Consider the following 15,355-nt stretch of genomic DNA (forward strand, 5'->3'; position numbering starts at 1 on the left):
TTATTTTATTTTTTTATAATGTAAAATATGCTTTTATCAACGTAAAATTTACTACTTTTGAGTTTTGAGTTTCTTAAATAATATCTCAAGAGTACTAGTTAGCATGACTTATTTTCTAAATAATACACGTAACATAAATAACATATGTATTAATTCAATCACTCTTTAAAGGTCGATAAGAAACCAATTTAAGATGAATATTTACACAAAAACTAAGGTGGTACGTCCAATTTAATTTCGTAAGGATAAATATAATTATTTTTTTGTAGATAAATCTAAACTCTTACATTTCTTGTGAGAGACTAAAATAAGCTTTAATTCTAAAAAACTGTAACACATTTTCTCTTTTACAATTTTTTTTTTCTCTTTTCTTGAGCAACTGAAGATTGTTTTTTCTTTTTCGACAACTTAAATTTATTTTTTTTCCAAACTAATTTATTTATTTATTAATTTACGTTTGTTTTCCATTTCCATCCAAACAAAACATTAACATATGAGACAGACAGTATAATCTCATAAACATGGGACCCACGAATCTATACTTGACAAATTGACTTACACGCACGGATCCAATCCAATTCATTCACTCTAAACTTTCAACTTTTACTGTCCCGTAAAATCTAGGAAAATTGTACTTTACTTTCTCGCTCTCCTCTTCACTTCTGTTCGTGTTCCTAGACCAACCGAACACTGTTTCAGTTTCTCTGTTCTTCCTCCGTGGAGCGCGTGATAATCACGCGCCTCCGCCCTCTCATCTATTCCCTCTCCGATCAGGTATTCCCCAAGCACCAGTTTCATTTTCTTCTCTCACACTCACTTTTTCTTTAAATTTCGGTTCTTGCATGCACCTAATCTTGTTAGGTTAAGGTATACGTTCGGTGCACTCACATTCTGAATTCAATTCTTCTATTATCATCAACTGCTTAATGCTTAATTCCCCTAAATATTTATTTTTTCAAAGAAAATGAGAGAGGTAGGTAGAGAAAAAAAAGGGGCTAGGGTATGGTGTGGAGGATATACCATGTATTCTAATTTACATGATAAAATTCAAATTTTGCAGTATAATTATGCAAGTAATTTCATTAGAAATATATTATTGGTGATGCATTGACAAATTGTTGATTTTTAATATACAGGTGAAATGGCAGGTACTTCAAATGGAAGACATGGCAAAAATCCTGTCTTTCCTAAAACCGAGGACGACGATTTTGATTATGACTTGTCACCTTATGATACTCTTTCAAAGGGTTTTGGGGTATGTCTTTTCCATTCAAATGCACTCATCAAAAAACCAGAAGAAAAAAAAAGAACATTTTTTTTATTGGATTGTATCAGTCTTGAAACCTAATTTTGAAAACCGATTCGTTTTATCTATACCTATGTTATGTACATGAGACTAGCAATGATACTGTAGTGTTTCTTGATTGTGCTCATTCAGTTTGAGTTATCAGTTTCATGGACTTCTTTGTTTGTACACGTATTATCTCGATGTTTACTATATAATATGTATCATAGCATATAACATTTGAAAGAATAATTTTCTTCATTGAATTTTCATTTACTTATGTTCAATATCTTCCTTCAGAATCACCAAGAAACTGCTGCAAGTTCGTCTGGAAGCAAACTAAGGTCATTCTTTATTGGAATGGGATTCTTGCCAGGTCTTGTCGATAAAGTGATAGAAGAGAATGGTACATTATGTGTGAGCAAGATGCTTTAGTCTTGTGCCAAGTGCATAACACGTTTGATATGCTTCAGATATATTTCACTTTGCCAATTGAAGTAATGCGGTTTTGATTGATTTTCTTTTGTATTTATAGGTGAAGAAAATTCCGACGCGTTATTAGAGATTCTCTTGAGATGTTCGGTACGTAGACCAAAATATATGTTTTAATATAGATTTAATTATCAACATTCTTTTGAATAGGGGATTGAGAATTTTTATCTATTTATATAAATTTATAAATTGTGGTAAAACTTGAACGGCGTTCTGCATGTTCACTGAGATGTGAAATGTTAATCCTGCACAAAAGCATGTTTATAACTGAAGGTTAAAATTACCATTTTATGAGCTTATTCATTAGGTTTCAGTTTCAGTTGGTTATAGAAAGTAGAAAATGGCAAAACAAGAAAAACCTGATCAATTCATTTCTTGCTTAGAAACTTGTAATAACTTTTGCTCTATTGATTTGTTAATACTGCAGACAAATGGTGACTCATCAGATTCTTTGGAAGGCTCTCTTAATACAAGAGAGCGTAGAAGTATCCCAAATATCTTTCCCAATGCTCACTCAAAAGAGGTAGCTTGGTTTACTATACCCATGCCCTGATGCCCGATGTTTTTTAGCCTTTTTGGGCAGAAATTCTTGCTTACTTTACTTGACTGTATGGATTAAAGATTTAATGAGCATTTGACTTTTTTCTTTTCTTTAAAGTAAAAGTAGTTTATAACATCCTTAATTGCTGACCATCCTTCCCTTTTCCGGTGCTATAAATTGATGAAATATTTTCTTTATAGTGCTGCTCCGAAGTCACGTGACTCGTGCAAACACACATTTGTACGAATTCATATCCATGAAGCAGCGATTGTTTAAATTTATTTTTATCAGTGTAAAAGTTTTAATTGAAGTTGATTTTTGTTGAGATCCTTGTTATTTCTCCCACAGTAGTCCATGCGTCATATTCCATTCCTGAGTGTTATGGGCTTGAAAGGGTGTGTTGAGATCCCTGTTATTCCTTCCGGATTAGTCCACACTTTAAATATCTGGCTGTGAGTGTGAGTGTGTGTTCAGAGTCCATATTGAAATTCTGAGAATTGCAATATGATAATTGTATCTACAGCTTCATTGAGTCAGGAACCCCAAAGAATAAGATAAATGTTTCGCTGTTTCTATATCCATATTTTTCGTGGTTTTTTATCTGAAAATTAAACTTTCAAAATCTGTCATTTCAAGGACTAATCCAATGTAAATAGTTTTAACTGCCTTTGGAACTTGCATTGCAATTATGTAGGCTCTTCAAAAATCAAATTCAGAGTCCTCTGATTCTCTCGAAAGATTATTCGATGACAATGATTCTCCAGAAGTGTCCACGGTCAATCGACCCAAAGAGGTAATTGCTTCTTATACCTTGGGTAACATTTGGTTGTTTTTTACAAATTTCTTTTTAGGGCATCATCTTGGTAAGAATGAGTTGATAAAGTGAATTTGAATAATGACAAGTTTTGCTCTACTGTATGCTATAAGTCTTGGCTATGATAATTTACTACCTGCTGGTTTTCGGATATATTAATGTCAAATATTTGTGCTTGTATTTATCTGCCACTGTATGTTGGTTTAATCTTTTTAATGTTCAGGTATACTCTAATGTTAAACAGAATTCTAAATTGAGAGTATTTTCTTTCAAGAAGGAATACCAAAAAAAAAACATTTTTGGCAGACTCTTGTACATACTCATTATGTTTGGTTAATTTTCATGAAAATTCAAATTACTTGTCTAGGGTGACAGTTGACTTTGCATATAAATTCTTTATTGTGTAATTGGCATATAAATTATTTCTTGTGTTTGGTTATAAAATTGTCTGTTAGTTTCATCCGGCTCCTTAATATTGCATATATTTTGTGTATTTCTGTTTCTATTGGATTACTATATACAAAATCTCTTTCAGGAGCCTGATGAATTTAATGAAGCTTTTGAAGATAAAAGAGGTACCTTACTGATGATGAATTTCTCTGTGGAGGAAGTTGAATTTGCAATCCGTAAACTTGGTATGTGAATGTACATATTACCTACCCTTCTGCTTTTTATGATTGATATATACTTTCTGTATTACTAATAGCATGAAGAAGTGAACGTATAAAAAGCTTATGTTGTATATTGATTTGAAGTGTTTTGAAATTTGAATGTGGGGATTACCATGTATAGTTTGCGCTATGATAGTTAATTCTTAGGTTGGTTTGGTCAAACACTGGTCTATTGACAAAAATTGGAACAACGTTTCTAATTATAACATTGAATGAATAATTTAGGCAGCATATTCAATATGTTAGGTTGTAGACTGTGTGTGTGTGTGTTTGTGTAGACACACACACAGTTTGATTCATGTATCCTATTTCACCTAGTGAGATAAGTATTGGTGGCAGTGGTTATTGGTGGGTGTGTTTTTCATTGATTGCCGGAGATCTAAATAACTTCTTGGCATAACCTTATACGGGCGAAAGATCATACACATTTATGGATATCTTGCTTTAATAGAGATTTATTGATTCATTGCTACATTTGCAGGCAATAAAGCGTCAGTTCCTGAGCTGGTGGACTTCATCTTTGCTGCCCAAATTGCTAAAAAAATGAAAAAGGAGGAAGCAGATGAGGATGAAATAACCTGTTATGTTCGAGAAAAGGAGGTTTAGATACTTTACTCGATCAATGAGATTTTCCAGAAAATGGTTACTTTGCTTCTATAAGTCAAAAAATTTAAGCCAACCCTCAACTTTACCCCTTAGATAAAATAATACTAATTTATGAACCATGCTACTATTTGTTAACTTTATGAGGGAAGCAAAGATATAGTCTCTACTTGCTTTTCCTAAGATTTAGACATTTTAATGCAAACTATTATCATAATTCAAAGTCTTCATTTGTACTCTTTCTTATTTATCTAACAAGCCCTACAAATTCAAAGTCTTCAATCATACTCTTTCCTATTTTTTGGGATTGCCATAAATTTATTCAGTGCCTTATTATTTTGTTGGTATATGTATTTTGCAATACCTTTGTTATGCATCTAATTTTTCTACCATGTGATCACAGATTAGCAATGATAAACTCTTCGGAATTATGGAAAAAACTCTTCTGTTGTTTGAAATGGGTTTCTCCGAGAACGAAATATCCTCAGCTGTTGATAAATTAGGTAATTCTGAAAGCCGATCTTTTGTCAACTGATAATCTTTAACATTAGGTTTGCAGTCTTCCCTTTGAAAAGTAAATGTATTTAGAATTATGAGATGAATTGTTGGAATGCTATTGGTATCACCTCCTTTATGTAAACTTGGAAATGCTGTGTATCCATTTCTTTTATTTAGACTTATTGTTATTTATTACTCTGTGCATCTTTAGCTTACTATTAGTTGCCTGTTTTTCAGGTCCAGATGTTCCTATATCAGAGCTCGCAAACTTTATTTTTGCAGAACAAAATGGGGTTGAATATGTGATGCCATATAAGGTTAGATTTTATGATAATTGTCATAAAATGGACGAACAATACACGGACACTATTAAAGGGCATCTTTGGCTTATTGTATACTAGAATTCTACCATGTCTAGTCATTTTTTAGTTATAAATGTAATCAACTATTCAGGTATTTACTAAATGATGAAATTTCTTGCTTGTCTAGTATCGTCCTGCTTATTCTTGGATCAAAGAAGAAATCAAAGAAGAAGAACAAAGCGATTGGTACGGTACAGCAGAAATGAAAGTTGAGGATTTTAGCCATGAACCTTCGCAGTCAAGGCAGGTCAACTTAGAGGGAACTGGCACTGGCACTGGCACTGGCGAAAGGGTAAAGGAAGAAGATTACATTGATGAATTTCCTGATGACGTAAAATATTCCGACTTAATGGAAAATGATAGAAATAAGAGGCCAAAGTATGAGTATGATGATAATTCAAACTCTAGTCTTGTTCCTTATTGGATGGAAGAAAAGGTTGATACAGTTGTTGCCACAATGTCGAGACGTAACCAAAATCCATCTAGGCGTCTAAGTGATGTGGCAGCAAAGCCTCCATTTTTCTTGTTTGGAAATGTTTCAAACATAGCATATGAGTCATGGAAAAAAATGAGTCAGTTTCTTTATGGTATTGAACCTGAATTTGTGAATACCGAGTTCTTTTCGGCCATGAATAGAATAGAAGGTTATATACACAATCTTCCAACAGAAAACAGGTTCCACATTCTTCCAAAGCCACCTCTGACTATCGAGGATGCAATACCGCGGTCAAAGAAATGGTGGCCACCTTGGGATTCAAGGAAGCAGTTGAACTGTAACTACTGTGAAACTGGTGGAATAAATCAACTTTGTGATAGACTAGGAAGGGTTCTCACTGATTCTGGAGGAGTACTCACATCTCAACAGCAGAAAGACATACTTCGGTATTGTCGCGGTTTGAATCTTGTGTGGACTGGTAAATACAAACTGGGTCCAATAGAACCTGAACACTTGGAGCGTATCTTAGGCTACCCTTTAAATCACACTCAATCTGCTGAATGTGATTTGACAGAAAGACTTCAATTGCTAAAATATTGCTTCCAGACTGATACATTAGGTTATCATCTTTCGGTGTTGAAGCCAATTTTTCCCGATGGATTGACACTGTTGTCGATTTTTAGTGGAATTGGTGGGGCAGAAGTTTCCCTTCACCGCCTTGGTATTAAAATAAAAGGTCTTGTCTCAGTTGAGACTTCGGCTACTAAGAGGAAGATTCTCGAGAAGTGGTGGCGAAGTTCTGGACAAACCGGGACTTTGGTTCAGATTGAAGACATTCAAAAGCTGACTAGTAAAAAGTTTGAGAATCTACTCAGTAAACTTGGTGTTTTCGACCTGGTCATTTATCAGAATCCATGCTCTCAGCCGATTACCAGGCCTCAGGGAGTTGGAAGTCTCTCTGCTATAGAATTTTCAGTGTTTTGTGAATCTGTTCGTGTTTTGCAACGCGTAAGAGCTCTATGCGAAAGGAGGTGAAGCAAGTAACTCATGTCTTATTGAAGTAAATTATGTAGGTCGTTGCTTTTGGTTGCTGTAAAATATGCGACTGCACATGAAATTTTCAGTGCAGGGAATTTGTAAGCGTCATCTTTTTAATTGTAAAATAAAAATTGTTCCCATCTGTAGGTGTTATTATTATTGACTGTAGGTGTTATTAACTGCATTGTTAGAGAGACATTGACTGGGGCTTCCATATCCTGTTTTCGTCGTAGCAAATCCACAAATATCCAGAAATATGTTACTCCTTCATTTCCTCTTTAATGTGTTTTTTCGACTAGTTTTTATCTGATATTTTCAAATTTGACAGATACATTAAAATCATTTTCATCAATTATATCCATTATATGCATGTATTATTATTACTTGATACTTAGATTATCAAATAGTTAGGGAGTCAATGAAAATTAGAAGGAGTATATTTACTATTTGTTTATTAGTAAAAAATATTTCTTGATTTGTACAAAATAGTTTTAAAAGACATGTATGCAAAAAATGGAGGGAGTAATTTTGAGTACACACTGTCTTCTTGGAGTTACTTGGATTGCATGTTTTCAATGCTAACCTGGTTATGAGATTCCTTAGTAATCAGTGAATAAAAATGGCCGGCATTTTTGACAAATCATAGATTAGATCGACAACATGCGAATGGATAGTCTCAACAACCAGTCTTTCCTTAGACACAGACACAAGAAGATTATGTACACATGGCAAATTCAAATTTACATTAACAAAAAAAATATTAAAAATAAGCATGTACTAGTACTACTATGTTGCTTCTGCAATGTTTTGGGGCAGGTGGTTACATTAGCTATGGTGTACTACATTACATTGGAATTTTAGCTTAAAATATCTCGAGAAATTTTGATTTGATTGTTAGAAGTGTATTTTAGAAACAAATTTTATTGAAAGTCAACGCCATCAACATCCTTGTAGGGACAATGATACTAAAATATTAGGGGAAGATGTCAGCGAAATGAACGATTTATTGTCAAGCGAGGTTCCAATGGAAGTCAATTATCAAAGCTAATCATCACGTATCCTGCATCAATCATTTGTGACTTGAATAAAGTTTTTCCTGGCATTGACGACTGAAGATTTTACTGCATAACATGCGGTCTTTAAAGTTGCTTCAAGCAAAATGACCAAACATGAGAGAACATATTATAACAATCAACATGCATTTATACTATTTGCATTTGATACATTTGATTTCCTAGTACCAGATGCCGTGAATATTTTGAAAAGAGTTCAACGAGTCATGCATAATAATGTGGGGTCTCTAGATGTAATATTTAAGAGGATTGGTGTTGCCTTTCAAAAAGAGTTAGCGACACATTTTGTTGCCCGTTTACTTTCCATTCAAGTGTAATTATCCTATATATATATATATATATATATATATATATATATATATATATATATATATATATATATAATCTGGTTCGAGGGTGACATAATGTGGTTTCAGCCCCTTCCGATCACAGTTGCGGGAGATCGAACCGTAATTATCTCTATCAAATCTAACGATTGAATTTATCGACATATTCAATTCGATAAAAAATTACATAAAAATAAAAAAGTGAAAAAGGTGATAAAAAGGAAAATAACAAAATTGATAAAGGGGACCACCATTAAGGCGGTGTCAGTACCAGGTTCTTACAGAGCATGTCCTTACTCAATACTAATAATTAAACTTTCAAGTTAACCACCGGGACCTATATAACCAATTTTCTTCTCATTTCCTTCATTTCTCTCTTCTATTCCCTTCCCTTCAATTCAATCTCTCTTTTCTTATTCTTCACATCTATCTATCCCTTCGCATCACCGATTTCAACATCAAACCCTAATTCTCCATTTTCCCTCTTCCAATCGCTCATTTCTTCATGGATCCTTTCCTATTTCCCCTCTGATCGATCACTATCTTCTCGGATTATTCACCATGTTCGAAGCTCACGTAAGATTCTTCCATAACTTTCACTCCTATTTCTTTCTTTCGCGCGTTTGATTCATTTTTAACCTTAATCAATTTCAATTTTCTGGTTGAGTTTTTATACGCGATCTTTCTATTTATGCGTGATTTTGCTTCGGTTAACATGATTTGCGATGTTTCTCGAAGATAGGCTTTGGATTATTTTTGTCGATTAATTGATTGATTAATTAACGGTGTTGATCACTATCACTAAGTAAAGAGTCACTATGCTTATTTGTGCCGCTAAGTTAGTGATGATGATGATGATGATGATTTCTTTGTTGACAGGTACTGCATTTGCTTCGAAGATATTTGGGCGAATATGTACACGGACTCTCTTCGGAGGCGTTGAGAATAAGTGTCTGGAAGGGTTTGTTTTCTGCTATTTTCTCTCTATTTATTCTCATTTTATTTAGGACTTCATGTGCTGAAATTGTGCATTCTGAGGTAAATTAGCAGTTATGGATAGCATCCGGTTCATCATAGTTTGGAAATATCATTTTCTCCCCTTAATTTTATACTATACCTTAGGCGTTGTGAGTAGAAATGAGAATAAACTATGCTATGCTCTATTTGCTGACGATACAGTATAACTCTAGAGTGTTTAGGTACATATTTTGTGGGATGAGTTTGTTTTTCTAAGCAGATTGCCAGCTTTACTGTCATTGGTTTTCGTTAAGTTTTTTTAATAATTTATCTTTGATATGCAAATAGAACTGTTTTGCTCTTTTAGGTGATTAAGCGTATGCTATGCTGCTAGACGTAGTTTCATCTATATGTGCCTTTACATATTGATATTATGTGCTTTTGTATGGAACAACTTGAACACCGTGCCTGCGAATACCTTTTTATTTAACTAATACATCTCAAAATACAATGCTGGCTGGAACTTTTTGTCATGACTGCTTGTATTATTTCACATTACTCCAAAATTGTTTGTACTCCATTAAGAAACTTGTTCAATGATTTTCCGTCTAAAGGCTCAACTCTGCAGGTGATGTTGTCCTCAAAGATTTGAAACTAAAGTCAGAGGCACTAAATGCACTAAAACTCCCTGTTACTGTCAAAGCTGGCTTTGTTGGTACCATCACATTGAAGGTAGTATATAACATTTCGGGTTGTCGGATAACAACCTTTGGCTCATTACTTTGGATTTGTTAGTCATAGTCATATATGCGCTTTATAATTATACGAATATGAATGAACACACATGCACATCCTTACTTACATGCATGTTTAGGTGTTTAAAATACTAAAATATATGGCATACAAGCTTGCACGTTTGGTTTTGCAATTTCAATGCATTTTTTGTGGTTTACGATGTTTATTTTTATTGCTCTTCTTTTTACTTTGTTCGTTCCTTTTTATATTTTATTTTCCATTTTTCACCTCCTCTGGAAATCTTCCCCGTGCTTTCAAATTGGATTTTCATTATAATTTCTACCTCACTCTCTAATGCAATAGGTTCCTTGGAAAAGTTTGGGGAAAGAACCGGTGATTGTTCTAATTGATCGTGTCTTTGTTCTTGCTAATCCGGCTCCTGATAGTCGCACTATGAAGGTACAAAGTATTCCTTTTGTGGTTTAATTAATTAATGCCTTTGTCTTTTGCTTAATTGAACATATTTTATTACAGGAGGAGGATAGAGAAAAACTTTTCCAAGACAAGCTTCAGCAGATTGAGGTAATATTCTATGCAACTTGTTTGAAAATATCTGATTTAACATTTATTTTAAGAAAGGTGTACTGATGTTTGTTGCTGAGTTTATTGCGTAATCTTTGATTAATTTTGCTTCCGTAGAAGTTTGAGCAACTAAGGTTATCATGACATTTGTGTCTGGACCAATTATTCTCTTTATTATTGTCAATAAATTTTATGAACCTTGATTGTTGTATGTGACTGAATGTTGGGTGGTATGGAGCCAACAAGAAAATAAACTCAGTCAGCAGAGATGAAAATGTTCCGATGATTGATGAGTGGTTACATAAGACCTGACTGGTTTGGAAGTGCAATAATTTGGGAGAGGATTTACGAACTTCCCATTGTAGAAAAGATTGTAGTGGCTTATTCCATAAAAAAAAAGATTGTAGAGGCTTGCCATATAGGTAGTTTGGACATGTGTGGAGAAGCCTGCGGAAGCACTTGTAAGGAGGATTTGGGGTTGACTAGATGGAATTGATATAAAAGCAGAGGGAGACATACAATTATATGCCATACCATTATGATATCTTTACATTATAATAGTCAATCTTTGGACTCAATACATGATAGGGTATTATGTTGATTTGATCCATAAAGCTGATTCACCTGCTGTTACAACTTACAGCTATGCTTGCCTGTCACTTCTAGTACCAATACTTGCATCATGTATTAATCCTCAGAATATCAATTACAGAAAACTATTCAGTTTCTTGTTTTTCTCTCAATCCAGACACACTATTAGAGGCGCCAGCTCGGTGTAAAAGCTTGACCTTGTAACTTTAAGGGACGAAGTTCAAATCCCCTCGGGAACGGTTGTAAAATGGTCATTAATGCCACTTAATTAGTAATAATTTTCCCCTGCCCCAATTTCTTAATTTTTATTTTATTTTTATAAAATGACACTTTTAGAGGTGAATTTAGTTTGCACTGTTATGCTTTATCTTTCTTTGAGCTGCATTCCTTTGAAAAGGGGAGGTTCAGATAAGGAAAATAAAGTGATTAGCAAGAAAATTAAACTGTATAGATATTTGTTCTTTTGTGTCCTTGTCTGCAAACTAGCATTTGATATTAATGGTTATCTAGTTTCTTGTAAAATCAGGTGGCTTTTTCTTTTTTTTTCTTCCTTGTTTTTGGGCTTCTTTGAACTTCGTCTACTTTTATTTCTTAAAATATATTTTTGTACTATTATTTTTCAATTCTATCATTTTTTTCTTGTGGTCATGCAGGAAGCAGAGTCAGCAACACTTGATGCAATATCCAAGTCCAAGTTGGGCAGTGTACGACTTCCATATGATCTAGCTAATGGTTTTTAATTTCACTTGGTTTATGATCATTTAACCATTTTGTTTCTTCATGTTATTTAAAATATTGAATGAAAGTATGAGAATTGAAAGAAATGACTTATCTGAACTTGCTTGAGTTTTGAATGCACTCAGCAAGATATATTTCTATTCATTAGAGTTGCAATGAGAATAGATGCAGATTGCAATTTAGAAGATGAATAATGTGGCTAACACTATTCTCTAATATACATCATATTCATTTTAATTCTATACAGTGAATCCAAACTATTTGGAAAATTGAACAATAAATTTATTCAGCTCCCAAAATCCCCCATAAGTCGGTTAATAAATATTTCTATTCCTAGCTTGAATACTATTTTTTCAAAAAATGGGCTGCACTGCCAGTCGGTATCAGTGTAAGTCTTAATAATTGTATTGCCATTCTTTTTATATATAAATTTCTTCTTCCTGGAGTTCCCATAATGTACTCTAAAATTCCAAGAGACAAGAACTACTCAAATGAAATTCTCTTGAATTGTGTATGATTTGACTATGCAAACTTGCAGTGAATACAATGTTTGGTTTTGTGTGAAACAAAATAGATTAATTTCCCAACTAATGATGATATCTTTCCTCATCCACTGCTGCACCTTCATTTGCATTACCCATTTTAATAGTCGAATACTCAAATATGTAGGCGTACTTACATTCTGACAAACTGTATTACCCGAGGATCTTGTTTTATCTAAACATGATTTGATTTAGTCAGTACCGTTATTAGGAAGATCAGTCTCTCTCACTCCCTCTCTCTCTCCCCCCCCCCCCCTATCTTTGTGTGCTGATGTAGTTGAAAGAATCTGTGAGCAGGCACTTGAAATAATTTGACTGACAGCTTTATTATCTTACAGCCGTCTTCTGGAAATTCATGGCTGAGTTCTCTTATCTCTACAATTATTGGAAACCTCAAGATATCTATAAGTAATGTGCATATCAGATACGAAGATTCAGTCAGGTTGGTTAATAAGTACCGTTTTATTTCCTTGGTTGTACTAGTATCATATTGACATTTAATTTAATTTTTCTACTTTTTAGATCAATGAGGATTTTCTTTTGCTTTGTTTCCGCTTGCTTATGCTATTAAGTGTTGTTTGCAGTAATCCCGGCCATCCATTTTCTTCAGGTGTGACTTTGGCTAAGCTTGCTGCTGTTACAATGGATGAACACGGGAATGAAACTTTTGACACTAGTGGTGCTTTGGATAGATTGAGGAAGGTAAAACCTTTTGTTAAGATAGTTTTATGAAACTTCTTTTGAAGGTCAACATGTTTTACTAAACCAAATCGAGACCTGCCAATGTTGATTTTTGATCCAGTAAAGCTTCATGTTTTAATACAATGTCTTTTATATTGTAGTTTATGCACTCATTATTGTTACTTCTGTACTGGTTTGTTGTACAGAGTCAGGAATTGTTTTGCAATATTTCAGAATTTAGTGGACCTAATAGAGGTGGATCAGAAATAATAGGAAAATTAGAGATTTTATTCAAGTCAAAACCCCAAAATCTTGGTCAGTATGGAGTTGATACAATAACAGAAAGCAGAAAAAGAAGACCCTTCTAGGTATTCTAGAGACTTGGACTCTCCGAATACTGAAATCCCCAATCCAATCAGAATTGTCCTCATTTACTCTCTCTGTTTTTTTTAGTTTCACCCCCATCATTACAATTTATTGACTACCAAACAGTTACTAACTGCCCCTCTCCTCTTTTTATTCCTGCTCCCTCTGTTACAATCAACTGTCTAGTGGACAGTTACTATTATCAGCAACTCCCTTGGTTCTAAAATTCTGAAACCACACTTCTTTTTTCCTATTGAAAATCATCTTAATAGGTGCTTTACTATAGACACCAAGGCAGGTGGTATTCACAATTCCTACATTTTACTCTTTCGCCATATGGTTCTGTAATTTGGGTCGGAGATGTATCTTCCTGGCTATTTCTGGCTGGTTTTATCAGATGATTTCAGTAGTCATTTTGTTAGCCACTTGTAGTTCTCCCCCCATGTGACATGGTGCACCACAGAATGGTGGTAGAGATATTAATAAGTTCTTTCCTTGGCAGTTGAAGCACTAGGGATGGCTTGGTTCCTTAAATCTTAATGGAGCCTCTTTGATATATTTTGATCATTGTTGCGTCCAATTCTAATTTAATTAATTGTTCAGCTCACGGTCAAAGTGGGCTTTTACATTGTTACAGCAGTGCAACTCATCATTTTTTGCTTGACAAATATTTTCTTCTTTTTACAGTCAGTGCACCTTGAGCGGCTAGCTCTTTATCATGATTCTGATCGGCTTCCTTGGGAGATTGACAAGAGATGGGAGGATATCAGTCCACATGAATGGATCGAGGTTTTTCTAATTTGGTCAACTCTGTATTCTGATTCGATGTGTTACATGTCAACTAGATATTTTTATTAGCATGGTTTGTGACTTATGCTCCTCATTTTATGCGTTGTCATATTTGTGTTGTACCAGATATTTGAAGATGGCATAAAAGAGCCTACTGATCACCATAAGTCCGTTTCTAAGTGGGCTATGAACCGGACGTTCTTGGTTTATCCTATCAATGCAGTCCTACAGTATCACCGTCTTGGAAACCAAGAAAGAAGTGATCCCAACATTCCATTTGAGAAAGTTTCACTTGTCCTCACGGATGTCTCTCTTACTCTTACTGAGGTATTTAATTTTCAATTGTTTTATTTATTTCTAAAATTGCCCCTGACTTTGGTGTCTAACACAAATCTAATTAAGAGAAAAGGTCTAGAATCCTGGATGCTTCAATGTGTCCGCTTTGCTTTTCTTATGCCGTCCTAACTTGTTTTGATATCATACTGGACATCCAACTTATTTTTTGAATTATTGTAGAAATTTTAAGTACTAAGATTATTAATTCTTACATTTTGTCACTGAACCGTCATTTGTGTCTCCTTGAAATTACTTTTTGTTTTACTTATTTCTGCTTGAACTACAGGCTCAATATCATGATTGGATAAAACTCTTGGAAGCTGTTTCAAGATACAAGATATATATGGAAGTTTCTCATTTACGACCTTCAGTTCCCATCTCAAAGGCTCCTTATTTGTGGTGGCAGTATGCTGCACAGGCTACACTCCAGCAGCTGAAGATGTGGTAATTAATTATGGTTTTGTTGGAATAAATAAATTACCTTTTAATGAGATATGTATGAGAGTGCAGAAGTCTCCCAATCATATGGTTTTTGTGCTGTTCTTGTCAAAACCTGGATTTGAAATGGTTTTTACACTTTGTGTTAAATCAGTTATCGCTTGTCATGGGACCAAATTAGACATCTTTGTCAGCGTCGGCGGCGATACATTCAGTTGTATGTAGCTTCCCTAAAACAGTCACCTGATGTCAACCATTTAGAAATCAGAGAAATAGAGAAGGATCTTGATTCAAAAGTGATTCTTCTATGGAGGTCTGTATATTACTTTTCATGGTCAATGTGCTGTTGATTATTGATGATGAATATCATGTTTTATGCCAACTTATGACTATTTTTACTTTTGGCTTAAATGCAGTTTTAGTCCCCCTATTTTGACTAAAACTGCAATTTTGGTCCCTTC

General features: G+C 34.2%; 2 protein-coding genes across 2 annotated transcripts in view; both read left to right on the plus strand.

Moving 5' to 3' along the window:
• The first annotated feature begins 526 nt into the window (after positions 1 to 526).
• LOC123907224 (probable inactive DNA (cytosine-5)-methyltransferase DRM3) lies at positions 527 to 6,972 on the plus strand. Its single transcript, XM_045957404.1, has 11 exons — positions 527 to 774; positions 1,137 to 1,255; positions 1,586 to 1,691; positions 1,821 to 1,867; positions 2,205 to 2,300; positions 3,013 to 3,111; positions 3,668 to 3,767; positions 4,285 to 4,403; positions 4,810 to 4,909; positions 5,142 to 5,221; positions 5,394 to 6,972. The coding sequence occupies exons 2-11, from the start codon at positions 1,142 to 1,144 to the stop codon at positions 6,735 to 6,737; spliced, it is 2,205 nt and encodes a 734-aa protein (XP_045813360.1). The 5' UTR covers positions 527 to 774; positions 1,137 to 1,141; the 3' UTR covers positions 6,738 to 6,972.
• A 1,409-nt stretch (positions 6,973 to 8,381) lies between these two features.
• LOC123907225 overlaps positions 8,382 to 15,355 on the plus strand; it is a 41,585-nt gene continuing 34,611 nt past the window's right edge. Inside the window, exons 1-12 of the mRNA XM_045957405.1 lie at positions 8,382 to 8,715; positions 9,019 to 9,100; positions 9,725 to 9,828; positions 10,195 to 10,290; positions 10,366 to 10,413; positions 11,658 to 11,708; positions 12,623 to 12,726; positions 12,869 to 12,986; positions 14,019 to 14,120; positions 14,247 to 14,447; positions 14,743 to 14,900; positions 15,049 to 15,207. Coding sequence (XP_045813361.1) covers positions 8,701 to 8,715; positions 9,019 to 9,100; positions 9,725 to 9,828; positions 10,195 to 10,290; positions 10,366 to 10,413; positions 11,658 to 11,708; positions 12,623 to 12,726; positions 12,869 to 12,986; positions 14,019 to 14,120; positions 14,247 to 14,447; positions 14,743 to 14,900; positions 15,049 to 15,207 — 1,238 coding nt within the window. The 5' untranslated portion in view covers positions 8,382 to 8,700. The remainder of the gene's footprint in view (positions 8,716 to 9,018; positions 9,101 to 9,724; positions 9,829 to 10,194; positions 10,291 to 10,365; positions 10,414 to 11,657; positions 11,709 to 12,622; positions 12,727 to 12,868; positions 12,987 to 14,018; positions 14,121 to 14,246; positions 14,448 to 14,742; positions 14,901 to 15,048; positions 15,208 to 15,355) is intronic.

Source organism: Trifolium pratense, linkage group LG2 (genome assembly GCF_020283565.1).
Source record: "Trifolium pratense cultivar HEN17-A07 linkage group LG2, ARS_RC_1.1, whole genome shotgun sequence".
NCBI classification, from domain to species: Eukaryota; Viridiplantae; Streptophyta; class Magnoliopsida; order Fabales; family Fabaceae; genus Trifolium; species Trifolium pratense.